The 26,716-nt window shown below is 31.1% G+C and overlaps 2 protein-coding genes across 2 annotated transcripts; one reads left to right on the top strand and one right to left on the bottom strand.

Annotated features, from left to right (window-relative positions):
* Positions 1-858: 858 nt before the first annotated feature.
* Positions 859-9,941, top strand: LOC100795514 (histone-lysine N-methyltransferase family member SUVH9). The gene is made up of 2 exons (XM_003556567.5): positions 859-3,439; positions 9,387-9,941. The coding sequence occupies exon 1, from the start codon at positions 1,223-1,225 to the stop codon at positions 3,371-3,373; it is 2,151 nt and encodes a 716-aa protein (XP_003556615.1). The 5' UTR covers positions 859-1,222; the 3' UTR covers positions 3,374-3,439; positions 9,387-9,941.
* A 2,841-nt stretch (positions 9,942-12,782) lies between these two features.
* LOC100794983 (uncharacterized) lies at positions 12,783-20,181 on the bottom strand. Its single transcript, XM_003556566.5, has 6 exons — positions 19,043-20,181; positions 15,159-15,214; positions 14,853-15,083; positions 13,772-14,060; positions 13,203-13,399; positions 12,783-13,110 (listed from the first exon to the last, which is right to left on the bottom strand). The coding sequence occupies exons 1-6, from the start codon at positions 19,919-19,921 to the stop codon at positions 12,957-12,959; spliced, it is 1,806 nt and encodes a 601-aa protein (XP_003556614.1). The 5' UTR covers positions 19,922-20,181; the 3' UTR covers positions 12,783-12,956.
* Between the last annotated feature and the right edge of the window lie 6,535 nt (positions 20,182-26,716).

The following is a 26,716-nucleotide window of genomic DNA, read 5'->3' as shown; positions in this document are numbered from 1 at the left end:
TAACAACATTACAACAATACATAAGAGTAATGTTAAATAATAAAAGAATACCTGGTACAATTTGCATAAAACACAAAAAATACAAGTATAATTTACTCTAAATAAAGTAAAAGTCATGATTTTTGTTTACTATAACAATGAAAAAAGTAATATTCATCTAGAAGAAAATATTAAAAAATGAAATTACATATTAATTACAATAAAAATTTAAAATACAATTAAATATCTCATCTTCTAAAAAAGAAAGCACATTGAAAAAATCAAAACCACTAAAATAAAATAATAGTTATAACCTTCCACCTACTTCTTTTTCTCTATTATTTTCACACTATTATTTTTCATATTGTCTTTGTCTTTCACATTATTTATTACATATATTACTTATTTTTTTTTCTGTTTCTATTTTTCTCTTATTTTTCATGTGACTAGCCTCATTTATATATTTTTTCTTTCATATCATTCACATTTTATTTTCACTTCTTAATAAGACACATCACTTACTTATTTACTTATTACATCATCATTTCCTCTCTCAACCCTTTTCTTTTTTATTTATTTCTATTATTCTTACCTTAATTAACTAATTCATAATTATAATCTTTCACCTACTTTCTTTTATATATTATTTTCACCTATTATCTTTTCATGTGTCTCTTTCTCTTTCATATTATTTATTATAGGTATTACTTTTTTTCCTAGTCTACCTCTCCAATTTCCTATGTATATCCTCATTTATATACTTTTTCTTTCATACCATTCACATTTCATTTTCATATCTTAATAAGACACATTGCTTAATTATTATATAATCACTTTTTCTCTCTACGTTTTTCTTTTTAACTTTTCTCTCTTATTCCTACCCTAATTGACTAATTCACCAGGTGTCCATTCATCACCACTCCACATAAACCTATACACTAGGTAAGCAAGATCAAGAATCACATCTTGCATTTGCTTCTTGCACAACAATTTCCACCTTTTTTTATAAAAGAAACTTCAATGTTCAAATGTCTGAAACTATTAGTTCATAAATTTCAAACCCCACCCAATCCGGAAACCAAAAATTTCCCAATTGTCCATTTCCCCTCCAATGCATCTTCTTCCCTCCAAATCACCATTTCCAAAGCTCCTTCTCCTTATTCTTCTTCGCCTTCTTCTTCCAATCTGAACCCTACCCAACACCATCACCAACAAGAACACCACCTTCTTCTATAACACTACCATGAATTCTCTCTTTTCGCCGGAAAACCTTCCTCCACCACCGGGAATCCCAATCCCCGCCACAATTGCCGCCGCCAGCACCACCACCCCAAACCCAATTCTAATCCCAAAGCTGGAACCTTTCGATGAATGGCTCAACACCCACACACCCCAACAACAGCAACAATCTCAGGACCCCAATTCTTCAAATGGGTCCCTCGACCTCGACCTTAAGCTCTTCGGCGACGAATCCCCCGAAGATTTCTCCGGCGACCCTAACTTGCTCTCCGACTTCAACCGTCTCTCTCAGCTTTTCAGAACCGCTTTCTCCAACAACAACGCCGTTCCCGACCCCATCACCCAAGGGATCCAGCAGCTCGGAAACGACGCCGTTTCCAACCCCTTTGCCAAACCCCCCCAAAACGAAACCACCGTGGTTCCACCGCCGAGCTTCCAAAACGGCACCGTTTCGGACCCCGGGATGCTGCTGCAGCAGCAGCAGCAGTATCCGAACGGCGCCGTTTCAGACCCAGATTCGCGGGCAATTGTGCCGGTCCCGGAGGACGGGCGGTCCTCCTCGGTGGCGGTCACCACGCCGCGGCAGCCGCGGCGCTGCAAAGAGCTGGTCCGCCTGATGGATGTCGGCGGGCCGGAGCAGCGTCACTTCCGGGACGTGGTCCGGCGGACGAGGATGCTTTACGACTCCCTTCGCGTCCTGGCGACGGTGGAGGACGAGGGCCGGGTGGATGCCCGGCGGGGGCGCAGCGATTTGCGTGCCTCGGCGGTGATGAGGAACTGTGGCCTGTGGCTGAACCGTGACAAGAGAATTGTTGGTGCAATTCCCGGTGTCTGCATTGGTGATGTGTTCCTTTATAGGATGGAGTTGTGTGTTGTTGGCCTTCATGGTCAGCCTCAGGCTGGGATTGATTATCTCCCTGCCAGCATGAGTTCCAATGGTGAACCAATTGCCACTAGTGTCATTGTTTCTGGTGGTTATGAGGATGATGTTGATGAGGGTGATGTTATCATTTACTCTGGCCACGGTGGCCAGGACAAGCATTCTAGGCAGGTTTTCCACCAGAAGCTTGAGGGGGGAAATCTTGCAATGGAGAGGAGTATGCACTATGGGATTGAGGTCAGGGTTATTCGTGGGGTGCGGTATGAGGGTGCTGCCTCTGCTACCGGGAGGTTGTATGTGTATGATGGGTTGTATAGGATTCATGAGTGCTGGTTTGATGTGGGGAAGTCGGGTTTCGGGGTTTATAAGTATAAGCTGTGTAGGATTGATGGGCAGGCTAAGATGGGGACTGTGGTGATGAAGGAGGCGCTTATGCTTAGGAAGGATCCCTTGAGTTTCAAACCCATGTGTTGTTTGTCTCTTGATGTTTCGAATAGGAAGGAAAATGTGGCCATTCGGCTTTTTAACGACATTGATCGTAACTATGACCCTCTGCAGTATGAGTATCTTGTGAAGACAAATTTTCCGCAGTTTGTCTTTCATCAGAGTGGGAGGGGGACGGGTTGTGAGTGTGTGGATGGGTGTGTTGAGGGGTGCTTTTGTGCTATGAAGAATGGAGGGGATTTTCCTTATAATCAGAGTGGGATTCTCTTGAGAGGGAAGCCTTTGGTTTTTGAGTGTGGCCCGTTTTGTCATTGTCCTCCTCATTGTCGAAACCGTGTCACGCAGAAGGGGTTGAAAAATAGGTTGGAAGTGTTTAGATCTAGGGAAACTGGTTGGGGAGTTAGGTCCTTGGACCTTATTCAAGCTGGTGCTTTTATATGTGAGTACACGGGGGTTGTTCTCACTAGGGATCAAGCACAGCTTTTGACAATGAATGGTGATTCGTTGATATATCCGAATCGGTTTACTGATAGGTGGGCAGAATGGGGGGACTTATCTATGATTGACTCCAATTATGTGCGTCCATCGTATCCGTCAATACCTCCTTTGGATTTTGCTATGGATGTGTCAAGAATGAGGAATGTTGCTTGCTATATGAGTCATAGTTCGACTCCCAATGTGTTGGTTCAGTTTGTTCTCTATGATCACAATAATTTGATGTTCCCTCACCTTATGCTATTTGCGATGGAGAGCATCCCTCCGATGAGAGAGCTCAGCCTTGATTATGGGGTAGCTGATGAGTGGACAGGAAAGCTCTCTATAGGTAACTGAACAATTTTGGGAGTTTCATACACTTTATAATATACTGAAGCTGAGTTTTGGGCATTGTTTGCAGAGGTAAAGCCAAGTTCTTTCATCGACTTACTCGTTTTCAGAATTTTCATCATTGTTTTTCCATTTCATTTTATGTCATATCTCAATCTTTGTGTGGTCTCCATTATAAGCTCTGTTAACCATATGAGGTTGTAGGCATATTATTCATTATGAACTGCTCCATTTTGTGGTCTTCCTAGCATCCTGGTGTACTTCAGATGACAGGAAGTTTAATATTTATTGTGACTTTGAAGATTGAGATAATATGTTGTAATATCTTATCATTGTAGTTTGGTTTGCAAACCGATCAGTATTGTGCTTGCTCTGAATATGAGATTTTTCTGCTTCTGGCAGTCGAAATCTGTTTTCCTGTATTTGGGTTTATATGTGTGTTTGCATTCCATCTATCTATTATTGGCGCTATTTTATTGAACACATGATCTTAAAACTTTCCTTTCCTTTCCTAAGAAATCCACTTTATTTACAATGACATCATATTATGTATTAGTATTATGAATTATTCAATTATAATTTGTAAGACTGTAACCATTAATTCTTTGATATAAAATATCCCTGAGCAATAGTCTTTCAAAATTATTTGTGGAATATTAGAAGACTTTGTTCATAGCTTCATATTGGGAATTCAGGTGTGACCGTAGAAGTTCCCTATTTAAAAGTAATGGGTTTGCGCAGTTAGCACAAGGTGTTAAGTTCTAACCTTTTTGCTGCCATTATTTATTTTTTTTGGAAGGCAAACATAGATATATATTATTAATAATATCAAATCAGTACCAGAAGTACTGATGAATTACACATAAAGACAAGACACTAAGAGTGTCGCCTCCCAAACAAAGCAAGCCCCCTAAAAATCCACTACAAAGGATAAAATACCCATCCCAATACAGATATACAATAACCCAGCCCAATTCAACTAAAATAAGCCACAAGATTAGAAGACCATTGGTTGAAAGAAATGCTGAAGTGTTTGTCTCTGGTTTTTAACCATGTCCAGTTGAGGAATAAAGCATCCTCCATCACTTTAGATGGTTGAAAGTGATTACCCTCAAAAACCAACTGATTTCTATGCTTCCATATAGAAAAAGTAATGGGCTAAGGGAGGAATATGTCAGTTAAATGACCCATAGACCTAATTAAGTTTTTGGGCCGGGAAGTGGTGTAAAGCCTATAAGTGTGGTTCTTGCTTAAGCCCATGAAAAGAGATATTCTCAATGTTTTGGGCTTCCCTTCTCCTTACAGTTCACTTGTTATTGTATTCTTTCAGTGTGGGTTTGATAGAGACTTGGACCGGATGATGTAAATTGTAAACAGTTTAGATGGGCTGGATGATGTAAGGCACCTTTCAGGGGAGGGGCTAAGCAGTGATGGAATGTTTTTTGTCATGTGGATTTGCTGACATGGACAAGTTAGTTAAGCTAGCCAGCCAGTGTTATAGGGGAGAGTAGGGGACTAGGTGAGAATCATGTTGAGCAGTATTGTCACGGTGTGGCCGAGCATGTTCTCTGAAATGCCTTGGATCTGGTAGGAGAAATTGTAATTTCTATGGTTATATTTTAATTCAATAATAGTATCAGATTCAACCATAGTTACCAGGTTCACAATACTCTCTGGAACGTGGTATGGGTACCTGTACACGGTATGCAACCATACAAAGTATTGGTACACGGGGTATATAGAGTTGGTATGCTTATTAAAATAAAGCCCTTTTAAAAATATGTTAATTTATTTTTACAATTTTAAATTTCTATCATCCACTTAAATTTTAAAGCGAGAAGTGTTGAATAACTATAAAAAGTAAATGAATAACTCTTTATTTTATGTTACTCTTCTTCTTTGTACATTCGAGTTGTGTTTGGTAGAGAGGAAAGAGATAGAGGGAGTGGAAATAGGCAGGTGGGAAAAGAAGGGAAATAAATAAGAAATAGAGTAGAAATATTGGTTGTTTGGTTTAAGAAAAATAGAGTGGAACGAACATTGATGCTGTTTAGTTTGAAAGAAAGAAAAGGAAAGAAATTAGATAATCAAGAAATATACCATTTTAGTGATTTTACCTTCACATATGTAGTCATTATTTTTTACTTGTAGGCCCCATGCTCTCCATATAATCGATTATATGGCTCCTATCACACAAAATAGAGGAACATGTTGCAACTAATTGATTATGCTTGCATATAATTGGTTATGTTTAGACACAATCAATTATGTGCAAGCATAATTGATTAGCTGCACTTAAAAATCCATTTTGGGTTACTTTTGGTAAAGTGAAAAAAAAACCAAGACCTCTGTAGTATTTCATCGTTCATGAGAGTGGAAATAAAAAGTGTGGGTCCACACTTTTTTTGAAAATCTCTATTTCTTGGGTACCAAACAAGGGAACTTCCGTACTTCAACTTCATTTCCTTGCCGTTCCTCGCATTCTTACATCTTTCACCACTACCAAACACAAGATTTTTTATTAATTGATTGGTTTGTCTAATATGATTCTGATTCCACCGGTTATAGAGCATATAAATGGAATTTGCCGTTATAGGTTACCTCTTGATCTCGTATTGAAAATTGATAATAGGTGACATCATAGTCAATTCACCTCCAAATTTCCATATTTTCATGGTGGTAATTGCATTGTTGTTGAGATTGTGTAATCGCACAATCTTAAGCATTAAAAGCCCCCTTTCGTGCTAACTCGTGCTGTGGATCATGGTTGAGCGGGACCAGTCTTCCACACCCAATAGTGTAGTTGGCGGTCCCCTGTGAGCAGGAAGAAACAGAAAAGCAGAGTGGTCGTCCACTACTCTTGAGGCACTTGTTGCGAAGCACCTGTCTGTTGCAGATGTTGTGCAGCCATTTGGGGTGCAAATTGCAGCGTTTTGTGGGCTTCATAGTAGCTCCTCCATTTCTTCTGTTGCCAGACATAGCACTGCAACCTGCACTGTTGCTGGACAGCCTCTGTCACCTCCCTCTTGCTGCTTCCAACCTCCCAGTACACCTCCATTTGTGTTCTCGCCATATGCAATAGGGAATTAAGGTTGCACTTGCTTTTTCAGAACAGCGGCAGCACTTAGTAGAAAAGCTGACGGGTCCTAGGGTTTTAGGGAAATTGCGTCCAAACATTTCTCTCTGTTTTCCTTTTTCTGGTTTGATTTGTTGGGCCTCAACTTGAGTTCAATTCAGCTTCTCCCTCTTTTTTTTTTTTTTTTTTTTACGTAAAACATAACATATACTATAATAAACTGAAGAATAACTGTAATAAAAAAATATTAGTATTAAAAATATAGTAAACTATTTAAAGCATAACATATAACATATATATAATATAATAACTAAGTAATAATAAACTAAAAAAAGCATATAATGTGATATAATAAATTAAAGAATGATAGTAATAAAAAATATGTATTATATATAAGTATTTTAGGCAGGGGACTGTAGGGTCTTATGATCTGAGTTACAGGTTTTCATCCCCTTCTTGTTCCTCTTGATTTTAACAACCTTAGATAATTGAGACTTGGTTACAAATGGTAGTGCTTCTGCTGTAACTAAATGTCAATGTTAATATATATTTCTTTTTACCCGAATTAATTCCTCATGAAGATAAAAGAGGCTACTAATTGCTCTTTGTTATTGAATTTTTCCTTCTCTACTTGAAGTTGAACTGAAGCTTATTTGCTCTAGTATTCTGTATCTAATTATTGTGTGTATTCATTAAGTGCATTTCCTATTCTGTGAAATAAGGTGTATGATTTTTAATTGTTCCAGTAAAATTATTTCCAAAATTAATGATTTATTTTTTTTCAGTTGTTCATAGATTGTCTTCTAGATTTATATAGGTTCAATATATTTTGGTTTCAAAATCATATCTCTGGTTCCAGTTTCCTAGTTTTCTCCAAGAAGGTTGCTAGGTTGTTGCAAAACTTGGCTAATTTAAATGTTTATAGTGTATAGTAACTGAATAAGTTCTTCATTTTGGTCTTCTATTAATTTTAGCATTTACCTCTACTGATGGGATGAAGAACTGGATAATTACTTTCATATTTTTGTAATTACTTATAGACTTTTTATTGCTGTACCATGAATCTTTGCTTCAATATAAGGTGAACATGTCATCTTGTAACACAACAGCTGAAAGATGGTCATTAGGCTCAAGTAATTTATGTTGCCAAAATGTGCTTTATTTTTTTCCATCCTGCCTGACTTCCCATTGGGTTTCACTACATACTTTCTTTTCATGTGGGCTTTTGCAGCGTCTTTTAGGTTTGTTCCTAACTTCCTATCAAACTAGATTGGTGATTCAAATATTGTTGTGGATCTGTAAATGGTCAAATAGAAATTTATTATTATTTGTCATGTTCTGATAATTTTCTTTATGTTTACAATTTGCATTGAAAGCTGGTTGATTGAAAATATTTCTAGTCTGTGTTTGGGGGGATGCTTACTTTGGGATTGGCAAATGGATGCCTCTGAACATTCAATTTTAGCAATTGAGTCTCTTGGAATTTTGCAAAATATATCATTAGCACTTCTATCTAATTTTTTGGTCAATTCATATTTTGAAATTTAACATTTTATTTATTTATTTGAAATTCATATTTGACTTGCTGTAAAGAAGATTGGACTGTAGACCGCATAGTCACAGAAGCTATGATAAATGTCATTAACTAATTATTCTAGAAACATAAATTGTTGGGTGAAGGCTCATGCATGGTTGTAAGTAAAACAAACTGCTTGTAACTTGAAATGTTTTCAATAAGCAAGCTTTCCATTCCGTGTTAAAATATTCATGCTTAATGTTATGAACTATTTTATTTTTAATTATTAGGCATTTAAGTCCTTTTCCTTTTTATGATTTATATTCAATTGGGCCATATTTGAACCTGCTTCTATATTGTCTGTGGGCATAAAATTTGGTATAAATTAGTCATTTCTTTGAGTACAAATTAGTTACTGCATCTTTTTTTTTTTTTTTTAAATTATGTTAAAGTAGGTTAGTTGACAAAATTAATGTTCCAGGGGTCTGATTGCAATCCCCCTAAAGTTAAAGGAGCTCGTGTGCTTTACATTTATATGGTCCTCACAGTCCATTATTCCACCCCCATTCTTCACACTGTCACGTTTATATGGTCCTCACATAGTCCATGATTCTCTTGTTCATTGTCCTACATTTTCTTTACTCTTTTAGCTGTATTCCCAAGTTTGTAACTTTGTCAGGTTATCTCAAAATTTAATTTAGTACATTAACTGCACAGAAGTTTTTTACATTGCCATCAAGTCATATATTGTTATGAATGATAAAATTGTTGACTTTTGTAATAATTGCTTTGAAAGTCATTTCTAGGGTGATTTTTAATTGGTTAGCTGTGTAACAAAACTTTACACTGACAGTGCATGGAAAATCTCTTTATCTTTAAAGAAAAGACTCAAATGAGTGTGGTCAATGATATCTGCAGAAATAACTGTTCTGAGATAAAATCATAACATAAATATTGATGGTGTGAGATATTTTATCATCATAGATTTAAAACAGATCCTATTGTATTCTTTTGTTCATTTTGCTTCAATAAGGCTTTTTATCATAGACCAAACAATAACATACTGGTTCGATATATTTTATCGAAGAACTCAACAGACACCACCATTCTTTACCTTTTTTTATTGATTGTGCTTTGAAAGTTTTACATGTGTTTTTACCATACATGTTGGCCCCATCTGAGCAGTTGAGTTTAGGTGCAAATGGTAACTCCATTTACTACGTTTGAAAACTTTTATATACTTTCTTGAAACTCTAGTGTGACTTAAATCATATTTGTCTTTCATCATCAGCATTGTAATTATTTTGGGTTAGTCCTGGATTTTACATTTCCCTATTTTGATTTTTCAATTTACTATCCCATATAGTTTTGCTATTGCAATTAATCAATATCCAGGCATGCCAATTTGAGTTGATATTCATTTGCAGAGATAGTCAAGTTGATGCAGCACAACTTTCACAAGTTTTCAACCCCGCCAATTTACAAGGAACAGTAGTAGAATTGCTTGCTATTTACGGTGTCAGGATATCAAAATTCAAATATAAAGAAATGTCTATTACGTTATTCTATCTAACTGTTGGTGGCTAGTACACGGTGTGCCTTTGTGTTGAGAAAGATCAGGAATTGAAGTTGCCAAGTCTGCTTAATCTTGAAGACTTCTGTAGGTTTCTCACTTGTTGATGTCATTTGTTTTTTCTGTAATTGATGTCTTCCTCATCTCGGCGAAGCATTTTCACACATTTTTGTAAGCACTAATAGTGCAAGCTGTATTAACTCTTTCTTCTTTTGGAGTACTTTGTATATAGTATAAGTTCAAAACTTGTATAGGTTTTGTATTAGTGACTGGTATCGGATGCAGCATTTTAATTAGTTTAGAACTGGGTAAATTGGGCATCTGGTTATTAAGATGATAGGATATAGCCATTGTTGCTAATGATCTTGTATGAGGAAAGTCAATTATGATGAAATGGACAATTTGGTTATGAATTTCACCCAATAAGGTTGTAGAACATCTATGATAAGACATTGTTTGCACGTTGCATGTAGATATGGTTTATATGCATATGATTCGCAGTACCTTTTTAGTGACACGATGAGAATATATCATGAGTGTATGGGCTACGTACCTTTAAGGGTAATGAGGTAAAAAAATGTAAAAGTCTCTCATCATAGTCAAACTTGAATTAAAAGTTAGATTAAACTTTGAAATATTGAGTGTTTAAACAATTATCATATTCCAACTCTGCCATCTCCGTTCTTTCATGGGAACTGTTCAACCTATGTTGCATGGATACGGGTGAGATATGGGATTTCAGTGTTCAACTATCTCATCTTACCCTTTGAGTTTCCTTTGTTATCTGATTCCAACTTGTCTATAACTTTTACTCATGATTCTTTTACCATGCAAAACAACATGCTTTCAAAGAAGATTGGAAAGGGTGATATCTAGCCGGGATTGTATCTTTTTTGTTAGTAAGAATCGAAGATAACTATTAAGACGTTTATAACAATTTATACCTTTTTATTCAGACTTATATCTTACAACAAATAAAGGCAATATGCCTTAATGTGTTTGGCTTTTTTTTTGCAGATTTTTTTTTTTCTGAATATGTTCAGCTTAGAAGAGGTTATTATAGAAGTTATTTATGGCAAATGGCACATGCATTTTTTAAAAATGAAAAACAGAAAAAGATTAAAAAATGATAATAAAAGGAAAGGAAAGATATAAATTAATAGAGAAAGTTGTTGTTTTGCAATTAATGTCCCTGTGGAGCAGCTATTAAAGTCTATGCCATAGGGAAACACATTTGCCTTAGCAGGTGTGTTAAGATTGTTGTTGTTTCCAGCATCTACGGTGGAATCACCAAAAACGTACAAAGCTGGCACAAGGCTCTTTCTTGAATACGACGTCGCATTGGCCAAGAATGATTCTTGGTGGGTTAGGATGATGGATATTATAATAACCCTCAAAATTTTGAAGCTTGCCATTATAACTTCTCTTATGCAGCAATTAATTAAAGATGGTGAACGTTTTTAATAATGGTGTTTTGGATGGTTAATTAAACTTAACATGGCTATTTTAACAGAAAAGGTACAGCTCAAATTTGTGTAATTATTATGATCTAGCAACAAGTGCTTCACTGTCCAACTCCTGTTTTTCTATGTCATAAGCAGGATTTTGTTATTGCTTCCAATAAATTAAGAGATGTCCCAACAGGAAAGAGTAAACTCTGGCAGCTCTCAAGTTTCAAGTAACAAATGATACTCTGGACAAAAGCCAAACGTGCAAGAGTGTTCATAAATTCTAATATGTACAAAATAGAAATTTATCCCCTTAATTTTCTCAAGATGCATATAACTCATTGTTTCTCTCTCTAAGGTGGATATCTCGCTTTAGAAGTTCTTTTTAGAACCAGTATTGACTTTAGAGAGAAAATAATTGATACATAGGAGTATAGTACGAATATACACGAATCAAACATGCATTAATATTATTGATTATTTGTGAATTAAAAAGAAAGAAAATAGGGTTAATTGATACGTAAGAGTATAATACGAATATATACGAATCAAACATGTATTAATATTATTGATTATTTGTGAATTAAAAAGAGAAAATAGGGTTAGGTTTTGTTCAACAATTCATTTTAGTTAGTTTTTAATTTTTTTACTGAAAATTTTGTTTAACTGTTCAATAAATAAGTTCTTTTAAGTAATTTTTAGTGTTTTTTGAACGCTATTTTCATTGAACGCTTATTATTTAATCAACTAATTTAAAAACTTTCAGTTAATTATTCAGTTCTCACATTTCAACTTTTGCTTAAACTCTTAGTAATTTAACAAAAATTATGGTGATACTTGATACATGCTTTCATCTTTTGTATTTCTTAACAAACAATAATGGATAAGAAGGGGTATGACACGAATTTGCATGAATAACACATATATTACTTTTTTTTTTTACTGAAATCACACATATATTATTATTATTGGTTATTTGTGAATTAAATAGTGTTGTTTGAATGCTATCTTCATTAAACACTTATTATTTAATAAACTAATTTAAAAAATTTTAGTTAATTTTTCAATTCTCACCTTTCAACTTTTGCTTAAACTCTTAGTATTTTAACAAAAATTAAGGTGATGCTTGATACATGCTTTCATCCCTTGTATTTCATAACAAACAACAATGGATACGAAGGGGTATAACACGAATTTGCATGAATCACACATGTATTAATTTTTTTTTACTGAAATCACACATATATTATTATATTATTATTGATTATTTGTGAATTAAATAATTTTCTATGCTTTTTAAATCCAATCATTGCAATATCTTGCTTGTGTTTGTTGGAATGCCAACCAAGTTGGGATAACTTTAACTACTAAAACCTAGTTAAATTCTCCTTTTTTCCAAAAAAAATGGAATATATATATATATATATATATATATATATATATATATATATATATATATATATATATATATATATTCCATTGTATTTGGAGTTCCTACAACTGCAATTTACTTCAATTTAGGAATATATACGTTGGTTGGTATGATGATACCATATGGAATACGCATGATATAAAAGTAGAGTTCAATTTTGATATAAATTCTGTGCAAGTCTCAACCAAGTAGAAACTCGTGAGTTTGGTCTTGTCATCTAGATGTTACTACTTCCACAGCTACATATATGACAAAATTTGTGTTTACTCTGCCCACTTCAACTGCTCCTTTAGATTTACCTTTGCCAAAACAGTATGATCTACAATTTCTGCATATCATTGATGTGCCTCAGATTTTGGCTTACAAAATATACGATACAAAAAGTAATATGTCATCTATATTTTATGTTTTGGCATCACTATCAATCAAAGCTATCAAAGTCTCTCCTTTTTGACTCGTTACTAAATCAAAACCTGGGTTATATACAACAAATATCTGGTAAATTCAGCGGCTAGATGGGTTGAATCATTCGGTTCACAACAATTCAGGAATTTATTGACCAGTCATAACTCATGTAAGAGATATTAACATGACCACCATCACCTAAGAGATGTGTCAAAAGACCTGCTTTATTTGCATCCAAGAAATTTATTATCCACTTTAGTATGTTTCTCTCTTGTCCGAAATCCGAAGAGTGCCTGCCAATACAAACATTTATTCTTAAGCAGATTGCTAGAAATTGGAAATCAAAATCAAGACTGCAGAAATTCACAAACTGCTTAGTGCTTACCACTTGAAAATCGGAGTGAGATGAATGGTCCTCTTCTCCAAGTCCACCTCAATTCCATCATTCTCAAAAAACTCTCTAGCAGCACTTCTCAATTCTTCTGCAACTCTATAGGATGAGAAAAACCTCACCTTTGGGCTTGACTTCGTGCCATTACAAAGTCCAAAGTGAACTAACGGATCCATCTTGACAAGAGCATGCTGTAGATTGGTGGGAACAAGTTAGTCTTTCTTAATGACAGAAGTTATTACTATGAGAAAGGAATTTACTAGGAAAACACACAAGTTGAGGCTGCAGCATTGGTTTAATTATAGGACAACATTTAGACCCAGTTCCCTGTCTCCTTGCCATCAAGTTCTCTAAATCTAAAAATAATTAATTAATGATATGTAGATACTTATGTTAATTCTGCAACGCATTTATATTTAATGTTAGCAAAGCAAGATTCCATATGCCGTTGTTTCATTTGAATATAAGGAACTTGATTTTTTAAGTTGTCCTTAATTTGACTTGGTCATTAATAACCAACATGAAATTATCCAAACTCTATAATATATAGAAAGACAACTTACCTCTAAGCGCCTGTCTCCTGTGCCAAAGGGCTTGATTAAGGAATACGGTGGCCTCTGATTGCTTCTGAGGATACCATTTTTAATAGCACCAAGAGAATAAGGATGCCCTCCAATCAAATAGTGGAAATCAGAGAAGGATCTCCTATTAATTACACCTTCTTCACACCCTACTCTAATCATAGCATGGATGATCATGGCATTGTACAAATTTATAAAGAAAGCAAGCGTCTCGTTTTCTGATAGTTCCAAGAGATTCACCCTCTGAAGATCTTGGGTCATGTTTACATACCTGTAAGTTAGGAAAACAAAAAATTAACTTTAGAATGTAAAATATGTTACCTTTGGCACTTTGTTCTTATCATGTTCTCTGTAAGTATATCAAAAGTACATGCACTTGATATAAAGTTAACTACATTCTTACAAAGACAGTGGACACAGATGCAGGGCAAAAATTATTTCTTTTGCAGAGACAACAAGAACTTATCTCGTTAGAGCTGCTCTATTGGGAAGTATTCCTACTCATACTGTTAACACAGTATCATGCTTTATAATCATTACTTCATTATCACGAAAAATATTTTGCCACCGCTGTCAGTAACAAAGTCTAGATTCCTTTCATGTTTAAGTAATGTAGAAATTATAAAGTAGTAATGTAGACAGGATAGAGTTCAAAAGTGGGAAATAGGCACCAAGAATCACATTCCCAGAGCCAAAAAATCCAGGCATTTGCCTTAATACATTCTAAGTTGCTCGTTGGAAATTAAATTTACCAATCAAGCTAAGTAGTATCAAAATTGATGGAGTCAACTATAAAACTGGATTGCAATTTTACAGAAAAAATCAGTCATTAGATAGCCCAAGAACTTGTCAAGTCCCATGTAATGCATTCATAATTAACTCACAAAGGGATGTAATCTCTGATAAAATTATAGGTCAGCAAGAAATAAACTTAGAATGAGCAAATCCCAGGGATGTGGTACACAGGGATACAAAGGTCATGCAGCCTTGCAACATGCATATTGAGTAAATCCTCAGAATGTTTTGCATTCACAAGCTACTTAGTGTATTGTATGTGACATACCTTCGAAATTCTTCACTTTTGCTAATGGCCATATAATCAACATGTCGCCTGTCTTCAGAAGCATAAGACTCAAGAATGGCACACATAATCTTGGTAAGCCTATCACACACTGCAGCTGCAGCCTTCGGTTCACTATCATTTGTGGAACCACGGAAGTTAAAGCATTTGGAGATAAGGGGTTCGTGCTCAAGGAATCTATAGAAGTGATTTCCTTCCTCAAAATCATTTTCCCTGCAAAAGAAATAATAAAATTAAAGTGCACTTGGAGTTTCATACTTCCATTAGTTTCAAAAGCTCTTTCCTTACCCGAAAACATGATGGATAAAGTGCTTCTTGCATAACTGTTTTCCAATCTCAACAGCCTAAACATTTGTTTTAGAATGAAAACCATTAAGGGGATACGTTATAGTTAGAGAAACAAAATTGCAACATTAAAAAGCAATATACTATCATATTTAGAAACTAGAAATTATTACTGTCATGTGCCAAATTATAAATCAAGTAATTACACATCAGGTAATTTTACATTTTTTTTATAACTGGTAACTTTACATTCATATAACATATGTCCGTCCCTAATATGAATGTAAAATTGTAAAATGTGTGGGTAATTTAAATTATTTAAAACACATCAGGTAAATTACTTCATATTACACCAAAAAAATATACTTCATATTATATAGAGAAGAAATTAACAAAAAACATAAAAAAATCATGTTGGATATTTTTTTTTATCTGTTAGTTGTTAGTTTATTAAAAAAAATGTTAGATCTTAACTTCATAGTTCCTAAGAAAGCACACATGTTATACGTGCATTAAATGAAACGACAAATAATAAAAATAAAGCTTTGGGAATATTTGAAAAAACTTATTTACATTTACGGAAGTAGTTTATAATTTTTATAAATTATTTTTTTGTTTTAATAACAGTTGCACTTTAGTTTATGAATAACTTTGCATTTATATAAAAATTTATTAACTAAATTATTTATTTAAACCGAAATATAACAAAATATCAATTATAAAATTAATAACAAAAAAAAATAACGGGACCCATTATAAAATCTTGTTACCAAAATATAAATTAAAATGAAAAGACACCAATAAAAGTTCAAAATAAACAGAAAGTTCTTTTTTAGTATTACCAAATTAATCCTTAATTGTTAAGTAACATCAAATTAGGGAGGTATTGGATTAACATTTTAAAAAATTATTTTAACATAAATTTTTTTATGAATTTTAAAGATTATGTAGGAAACTTACGATTTATATTTTTTTTACAAGATATTATGATAGTTTGAAATATAATAGATTTATATAAAAAAATTTAAAGGATTTAAAATGACTTTATAGATATATAAGATTTAAAAGAAATATGTGAATTTTTAAAAATATATTTAAAATTATAAGAGTTAGTGAAAAAATTAATAAAAAATAACGAGATTTGGATAAAAAAAAGTAAAACTAATATAATTTTTTTAATTTTTTAATAATTATATTGTCTCTAACTTTAGGTCCTTCTATACTAACTCTTTTTATAATAACATTTTTTTATTCTTACTTTTAAATTTGAATAATAGATTTTAAATTATATACTGATTTTCTGATTTTTTTTTTCAATTAATATAATTACTTCACGATAAATCCAATGATATGATAAATCCAATGATATGTTTAAATATGATGCAATAATAAGTTTAAACGGAAAGAGAGTGATGAGAGTATAAAATTTGTAAGAAAATTATTAAATTACCAAAATAACAAAATTAAGGATAACAACATCAAAAATATTGTATCAAGTAAATGATGAACATAGTTAATATAAGAAAAATATAATTAACATTTGATACATAATACAAATATTAATTATATTTTTGAATATTAACACTTTTTTTAAGTTATAAAAAATTTTAGTTGAATATCATCAGATTTTATTGTACTTCTTTAAAAAAAAGTTAAAAATTTTGATTCAATACCATAAAATTTATTTATATCATTTAAAAATCCTAACTGAATATCCGAAGACCTTTTTAAAAAAAAATAAAATTGAAATCCTAATTCTAATACATTCCTTAATTTCAACAAACACCAGCAAACTTATGTTAACGCTTTTGATTCATAATGTTTTTATTTATTATTCATGAACAAATATTAACGCTTAAGACAAAATGTCAAATATTATTTTTAAACATTAAAAAAACATAAAAAAATCATGTTGGATATTTTTTTTTATCTGTTAGTTGTTAGTTTATTAAAAAAAATGTTAGATCTTAACTTCATAGTTCCTAAGAAAGCACACATGTTATACGTGCATTAAATGAAACGACAAATAATAAAAATAAAGCTTTGGGAATATTTGAAAAAACTTATTTACATTTACGGAAGTAGTTTATAATTTTTATAAATTATTTTTTTGTTTTAATAACAGTTGCACTTTAGTTTATGAATAACTTTCCATTTATATAAAAATTTATTAACTAAATTATTTATTTAAACCGAAATATAACAAAATATCAATTATAAAATTAATAACAAAAAAAATAACGGGACCCATTATAAAATCTTGTTACCAAAATATAAATTAAAATGAAAAGACACTAATAAAAGTTCAAAATAAACAGAAAGTTCTTGTTTAGTATTACCAAATTAATTAACATCAAATTAGGGAGGTGTTGGATTAAGATTTTAAAAAATTATTTTAATATAATTTTTTTTTATGAATTTTAAAGATTGTATAGGAACATTATGATTTATATTTTTTTTACAAGATATTATGATAGTTTGAAATATAATAGATTTATATCAAAAAAATTTAAAGGATTTAAAATGACTTTATAAATATATAAGATTTAAAAGAAATATGTGAATTTTTAAAAATATATTTAAAATTATAAGAGTTAGTGAAAAAATTAATAAGAAATGACGAGGTATAGTAAAAAAAAAAATTAATATAATTTTTTTAATCTTTTAATAATTATATTGTCTCTAACTTTAGGTCCTTTTATACTAACTCTTTTTATAATAACATTTTTTTATTCTTATTTTTAGATTTGAATAATAGATTTAAAATTATATACTGATTTTCTAATTTTTTTTCCAATTAATATAATTACTTCACCATAAATCCAATGATATGTTTAAATATAATGCAATAATAAGTTTAAACAGGAAGAGAGTGATGAGAGTAGAAAATTTGTAAGAGAATTATTAAGTTATCAGGATAACAACATCAAAAATATTGTATCAAGTAAATGATGAACATAGTTAATATAAGAAAAATATAATTAACATTGATATATAATGCAAACATTAATTATATTTTTTAATATTAACACTTTTTTTAAGCTATAAAAAATTTTAGTTGAATATCATCGAATTTTATTGTACTTCTTTAAAAAAAAGTTAAATTTTTTTATTGAATACCATAAAATTTATTTATATCATTTAAAAATCCTAACTGAATATCCGAAGACCTTTTTAAAAAAAAAATTGAAATCCTAATTCTAATACATTCCTTAATTTCAACAAACACTAGCAAACTTATGTTAACGCTTTTGATTCATAATGTTTTTATTTATTATTCATGAACTAATATTAACGCGTAAGACAAAATGTCAAATATTATTTTTAAACATTAAAAAAATTACCTTCTCAAAGTCAAAATGTCAAATCAAAGCCGTGAGATTTTTATATTTAAATTAATTAAAATTATTTTTAAATACTAATTTTAAAGTAGTTTATTAAAAACATCGCTCATGATAATTTTTTGAGATAAAAATATTGAATTTTTTTAATAATGTATTCTAACTAAATTTATTTTAAAATATGAGATAAGCTATTTTCATATTATTGGTTTACAATAATTTTATAAACAAGAAAAGGGATAAGAAAAAAATATAAAAATAAGTAAATACACAATGTGATAGAAGTATAAAAATATGAGCTTAATTTTCACAACGGTAACGAATTAAAAATAATAGCATTAAATATAATTTTAATTAAATATTAAAAATAATAATTAATAAATTATTATGAATGATTAAACTCTCTAATCTCTATCACTCGTAATAATGAGTTGATTCTGCATATTAAGAATTTTCAAATTTCGCTATCAAACAAAATTCATTTTCACTTGAACCGACTTAAATTTTAAAATAAAAATAAAAAAAAGGAACTCAAACTCAACGTACCTTGGAAGGAGCACAGCCATGGTGTCGAACGAGAAGCTCCACCAACTCGCTCCCCGCGAAGCAGTTCCTCGCAATCTTCATCTTCATCCACCGATCCTGAATCGGCAACCTCTGCCTCAAAACCCTAACTACCCTCCCAATCTCCTCCTCCTCCTCCTCCTCCTCCTCCACCTCCGCCGCCTCGTCGAATCCGTACGCCGGCGCCGACGGCCCCTCGCCTACCGCCGCCGTCAGCCTCCTCTCCAACTCCTCGCCGCCGTCCTTCCTCAGCGCGTTCAGCTCCACCAAGCCTCCGATCAGTTTCTCGCCGAAGAAGATCTTCGGCACCGTCGCGCTCCCCGTTCTCTCTCTCAGCTCCTTCTCCCGCTCCGCGAAAACGTCGACGTTTATCTCGACGAACCTCAACGCTCTCTCTCTGAAGAACCTTCGCACTGCGCAACACTCTCTGCAGTTGGAGCGCGAGAAGAAGCTGATTCTCATTCTTCCCCGCGCAAACGACGCGTCGTTTTTGTTTTCCACCGTCACAAAGACCTTTAGCCCCGAGAGGTTGAACTCCGTCACGCAGTTGCAGTCGTTTTGGTCGTTGATGGAGTGCTTCAGCGTGGAGATCCCCTTGCTGATCGCGGACGACAGGTCGTTGCGGCGCTGGCGGAGGAATTTTGCGAATGTGGCGGAGGAGGAAACGACGACGTCGTTTGGAGAATAAGTGGTTGTTGGAGGCACTGGCTTTGGGAGAAGTGAATGTGGCTGCACGATTGAGAGCGTGGTGGGAGTAACGGACACGTGACAGTTTGCGGTGGGAGCGTCGTTGGTTTGAATTTTTCGGGGGGAACTCAACGACGTCGTTTCCGTTGGTTCTTCTACTACTTCGGAACCCATTGTGTGGTTGTGAGGAAAATGGGATTAAGGTTGTGAAGGATTTGATTTAGTTAAGTAGAACAAGAATTGGTGAAACTATTTGCTATATTCACAAACGGATAGTGTGGAGTGTACGAGGAACTAGTCAGATAATAGGGACGCCAACAGACATGGTCTTTTCTTGTAAAAAAATATATAACTTTTGAATGTTTCAAATTACTCAAGTCAAATCACAAGTGTTGTTCACATTATATACTCTAAATTTTAATAAAAAAAAGTTAACAAACATATTATAAATGATCATTTTTTATTAAATAATAGTATAAAACTACTCTCTATATTATTAGTACATAGTTAAAATTGTTAACAGTAAATTTTCTTTAACAATTTTGAACACAACTACGTATTTTTTAATTTCAACTCAACACTCTTAGTTCAGTTATAAATATTCCATGTCAACTGATCCATGATTACATTAGTTATAAAATAATATTTAATTAAATGTTTTTTATAAAATTAATTATTTAATTAATAATTTTGTTTGTGTTTAATGAAATCATATCTAGAAATTAATATTTAATAAAATTCATAATAATTATACTGTACAAGATTTTTTCTAAAGATAATTACCAGAAATTGTTTAAGATTTTGAAAACCTAATCATTTAAAAATTACATCAACCATTAACACTAAAATCAAATTCACTTCCGTAGTAAATTAAAACACTTCTTATGCACTTTACTTAAAAATAAAAAATAAACAACATGTCCCTGTTTAAAATATTTTATCGTTTTTTTAGCAAGATGTTTCCATACTATATTTAAGGATAAAATAATCTTGCAAGGACCAAGGAGCAATAAGTGATAGTACGTAGATGTTAAGTAAGTTTACCTATATAATTAATAGTTTAGGTTGTTAATTAATTAACACACCATGTTTAATCCTTTTATTTTTAAAATCAATCGTATATATTTGTTTGTGTGTGTGTGCCTGTTTTGTGTTTCCCCAATTGACAGAAAAATAGGGGAGGGACTTTTCCTTCTAATATAAATTTTTAATTCCTTTGCTTGTTTTCTAAGCTACGATTAGAGATTAGTTATTTAACCACCTCTTTATTAGTGGGGCTTCAGATAATAAATAAATAAAAAATCAAAGAAATTTCCGTTCTGACTGATTTTCTAATTGAAGACTTTGATAGTATGACCTTTCGTTGATTAATGCTGGGCTTCCAGATGGTGTAGTCTTTTTTATTTTGTTTTATTCTTCTGTCTTAAGTCTCTTAGACCTAAAACAAAAGGAGTGTTGTTAATTACTAAAACTTTTTCAAACAAATCATTAACCATTTGAAGGAAATGAAATCAGACCAAAACCAAAAAAAAAAAAAAACAAGACAATGCATTAATGTTTGTGATTAGATGATATATCGAAGGTGTTTCCTCCGAAAAGGTAACGAAGGTACACATCATAACGGAACCACCAACTGATGCTGGCCGGAGACAGCACCTAACGAGACAACAGAAAGGCTCTTTGGTCTCAGAGGACAAAGATACCCTTTGGGATGATGGATCCAAAATCCAAATGTCCAATAAATACGTGTTGAAGATCTAATTTATATATTTCTTATACTTTAATTGTTGTAAAAATAAATTGAAAATCGAAATGATCACGTTTTCTTGTTTTTTTATGGCTTTATTATATAATTAGCCCTTTAATTATCATACAAATTTAATTGGGTTGTTCAATTATTAAAATATTTAATAAATTCCTTTAATCATTTTAAAAAGTTTAATTAGGTTGCTCAACTATTAAAGAATTTAATCAGGTTCATTAATTGTTTTTAAAAAATTTAATTAGATTCCTTAATTATTAAAAATTCAATCAAAATTTATATATTTTAGGCTAAAATGCAAATTTCGTTTTCCTTTCTTATTTTTTCAAATCCATGATTTTAATCTCATATTTTTTATTTAAGACATTTTGTTCTTTACTTTTAAAAAATCTAGTATTTTAATCTTCCTATTTTTTAATTGAGACATTTTGTCTCATACCTTTTAAAAAAAAAATTGATTTTAGTCCCCTTTATTAGTTTGAGACTTGACTATGTATTTTTTTAATTTTTTTATATAAATTAAGCTTGTTAACAATTAAATAAATTTTAAAAATTATCATTTGGATAATAAATAAGCATATGCCAATCAACATTTATAAAGTACATAGATCAACGTTTGAAATTGACCATAAAAATTAAAATTACATATTTTTAAAATTTAGGAAATAAAATGTTTTAATTAAAAAACAAGAAACTAAAATCGTGAAATTTTTTAAAGTAGGATGAAATATTTTAATTAAAAAATATGAGAACTATAATTGTGAATTTGACAAAATAGAGGGATAAAAGTTTCACTTTAACCTATATTTTATTATAGAAGAGAACATAATTGTAATGTTTTAAATAATTAAAGACCTAATTAAACTTTCAAATAATTGAGAGACCTAATTAAAATCCTTTAAATAATTGAGGGACTAAATTAAACCTTTTAATAATTGAGGGACCAAATTGAACCTTGAAATATAATTAAAAGATCAATTGTATAATTAAATTTTTTTATTGGTAAGAATAAAAAATATTATTAGAAATTTATAATAGTTATCATACTCAACCAAATAAGCTACCCGCTTGACTCATGTTTTCTTGTTTAATTTAGTTTGGTTTTCAGATTTTACGAATTAAATTACATCCAATGGCAAGTGCATAAATTTTAACTTAGAATACATGTTTTTTTATACTAGGAAAAATAAAGATAGAAGAGAAAAAAATAATCAACTAGTTGTTCCTAGTGAAGAAGACACCTAGGGCATCAGCTAACACTTTCAGTTCAAACTAGTGGGACAAACATCCACAATGACAATTTTTTTATCATACATAGCTCCCTGTTTTGCAAGCCAATCAGCACAACTATTGCCTTAAAATACATGTTTGTGCTGTTGTAAACCTTCTTTTATTAGAATTCTACTATTTCTTTTGAAAAAAACCCTCAAAATAAATGTTTTATTATGTAAACTTAAAATATCTTTTGGTCGAAAATTAAATATTAATTTCTCTATATGTTGAGATTTATTTTAGGAATTAATTTCTAACAATTTTTTCTATCCCCACAAACTTGAGAATCCAACTTCTCATCATATATTAAAGGAAAAATTTATCTCTCAATCATATTAAATTATTAAATTATTGTAGTCCTTGAAATATCCTTTATTGAATGTATTATAGAAAACTTAAAATAATTTTAACCTGTCTGAAATTTAAACTGAATTATGACATATGATAAAATTTAATAGAGTAAATTACATTTACATTTTTTGTGTTTTTTTAAATTGCACCCGATATTCCTTCCTTTTTTACATTACTTTTATGCTCATTCTGTTAACATTGTTAACTAATGTCAATTAAAATTAACATCGTTAACCAATGTCAATTGAAACATGTGAGACGAAATTGTTCTAAAATCTTTATTAAATACTCAATAACAAATTAACAATTGACCATGTGAATGAACCTTTCTTAAGGTAATAACAGTTTCTTCTTTAATATTTAACTTCATTGTTGTTAACACTTGAAGAAGATGTAACTCTTGATTGAGACATTATATCAAACACCTAACCATCAAAAATAAATATTTCAAAGAAAGGAGTTAAAAACACAAATGCAGAAGCAAAATACTAAAATTTGAAGTAAAGAACCATATTCAATCAATAGATATTGCTGCGAATACATCCAACAAAAACACAACAATCAAACGATCCAACACACACACACACACATACACAAAATTGAACTAAAAAGAAGAAGGAAGGGTGTTAACACATGCGTACCAACAAAGTAGGTTCACGTTCAACAAAAAGTTGTTACATTCAATTAGAGAAAAAAAGAAAAAGAAGAAGGAGTGTTAAAATATTTATAGGTTGAAAATGATGTCATGTCTTTTATGGAGTTAGAAGGAAGAAGATAGAGGTATTTTAGACATAAATTTTCATTAAAAGTCATGTGATTAACATGTGTTTACTTTCTATTAAATTATTAAACAATATTTAGGAGGGGGAAGGGCTGAGTGTAATGCAAGTTAAACAATTAAGGGAAGTTTTTGTAAGGTGAAAAAATGAGGGGTGTCGAGTGCAATTATAAAAAAATAGAGGAGTGCGAGTGTAATTTACTCAATTTAATATTATAATCAATTTTTATATATTTATTATATTTTGATATTTTATTTAGTAAATGTTGTTTCTTAATTAAGTACAGAATTTAGCATTAGAAAAATGTAAGTAATATGTATTACTTTGGAGTTTTAGTATTTTTTTATGAAACTAGGATATTCTTTGATCGAGAGAGTTCAAAATTAATTCCTTGAGATACTTAGATTAATTTAAAGGATATATAAGGGATTGATCTTTTTTAACAAATATTTTTTCCACTCACATAAAATATGAGATCAAATTCTTGACCATAGATAAGGAATAAATATATTTGTCAACTATGTCACACTATGTTTTAATTAAAGAAATTTCATTCGTTGAAAAATTGAGAACTATATAAGGCAAAAGAATGAAATAATTAATTCAATTTTGATATCATGCTCAAAATAGTCTAAAGTAAACCAAAAGTTTTTCCAGATCTTATATGATTTTATGCTTAAATATGTTTTTGATCCCTAATATATATCTAGTTTTTATATTAGGTCACTAATAAATTTTTCCTTCGAGTTAGATTCTTAATATTTTAAAAGTTTTATCTTAAGTCTTTATCATTAATTAAAATTTAATATTTACTTATATGATCGTTAACTAAATAAGTAAACATGTAATATGTGATACCAGATGTACTCGTTACCTAAGTGAGAATAATGCACTAAGAGTCTTAAGACCCAAGCCTAATAACAATGGATGTAGCACAAGTATTGTATGCAACAAGGGTGTCTTTGTAATTTTACTATCATGGAATGTGGCGATAATCTAGGAAGATTGGACTGGTTGATTGAGTTGGAGTGTTGACAGGGGCAAATGGTCAAGAGGTAAAATACCCAAATTACTCTGATTTGGGTCCAAGTGGGGACCTTATGTGAAATTAGGACTTCTTCATTTTAATTCCGTTTTTCTTAAGCCACAATCAAAGGTCAGCACAAAGGTCTGGGGAATTGGCACACCTAAACGTCTCAACTCAACTAACAGTAATATCATAGAAACACGTATATGTTGCCCCCTTGGGTTGAGACTTTGAAAATTCTCATTTAGGTATTGTTGTTTTTAATTTTAAAAAATAATGATTTTTTTTTGTTTGAATGTATTAATCAAAGAAGCAATGTTAAAAATTAATAAGTCATATAGAATGAGAAAATGTAAAACTTTTATTATGCATGACTAGTTTTTTTTTTCTTTCAAGAAAATAAAACTGTGTTTTAATTGAATAAATTGAGACTAAATAGTGTAAAAATTCTTTATATTATTAAAGTATTTAAATTAAATTCATCCTTCCTCTCTCTGTGTATATATATATATATATATATATATATATATATATATATATATATATATATATATATATATATATATATATATATATATATATATATATATATATATATATATATATTCACAATATTAGGACTTGTCTATAATTGATATAATCAGTGTATTAATTCTCGACCCAATAAAAATTAAACCAAAACCAAAACCAAAACCAAACAGTTAGTGATAATCAATTGAGGGATTAATGCACTAGAAGAATCTTCCCTTAGTTATACAAGAGAATTTGACATGGAAATGATACTAACACTAATCTAAAAACAAAATTGAGATAATTTCATAATTTATTTCACCATTTGACTTTTTTTTACTGCCACTATTTGAATTATGTTCTCTCAATAGTTTAGATTTTAGGTAGCATTTAATTCAATTTTTTCATTGATTTTTAATCTCCATAAAAGGACAGATAATATCAAATATAAAAATCTTGTATACCATAAACAAATATAATATACACTATAGTAGGATGTGTTAGTTGTTATACATCCTAACATTATCTTTAGTTTTTATAGATAAAAAAATACACTCTTTTTGTAATAACCATTTTATAGATGCATGTCAGTCAAATATATCATTTAAATTTAGATTGGTTGAATTAGACATATCATGTTTTTTGTTTTTTATTGTAAAAAAATCTATGAAAAAATGTGACAAACAAACTATTTATTGGGACCCAAGTTCGAGAGAATACTGTATTATTTTTTTTTTGACAGAAGCAATATCAAGCCATTTAATTGATAATTAACTGGAAAATACAAAGAGGAAATTTGATGATAAAACTTGGGACTAGCAGAATTAGTAGCTATCCTTGCAAGAGAGAAGAATTAGATTGGTTTTTCTCTGCACAAACTCTACTCTAAAGTTAGGATAAAGGGATAAAAAAGCCATCTCAGATACCACGTTATAATGGATCGAACATGGACTCAGTTCAAACAAACGACTGAGGACATTTGATCTTGTCCACAACTAGTTTGTAATCCATCTCAAATACCATGTGTGTCAAACCTAAATCAGCAGCCCAATTCAAGGCTTGAATCAGCCCCAAGGACAAGACATGCAGTTGTTAAACATTAAGGTTAAGTTACGTACGGATCAAAATAAAACCTTACTCTAAATTTTGTCAAAACCCTTCAACCATTTCCAACCACGTACCTTGTAGTTGTTGCATGCTAACACCGCTTAGCTTAATGATTCCTTCGCAGTTCGCAATAAAAAAAATGTAAAATCTAACATTTTCAA

The sequence above is a fragment of the Glycine max genome, chromosome 20 (genome assembly GCF_000004515.6).
Source record: "Glycine max cultivar Williams 82 chromosome 20, Glycine_max_v4.0, whole genome shotgun sequence".
In the NCBI taxonomy this organism is placed as follows: Eukaryota; Viridiplantae; Streptophyta; class Magnoliopsida; order Fabales; family Fabaceae; genus Glycine; species Glycine max.
The sequence above is the reverse complement of the archived record's forward strand: the minus strand, read 5'-3'. Positions and strand labels throughout refer to the sequence as shown.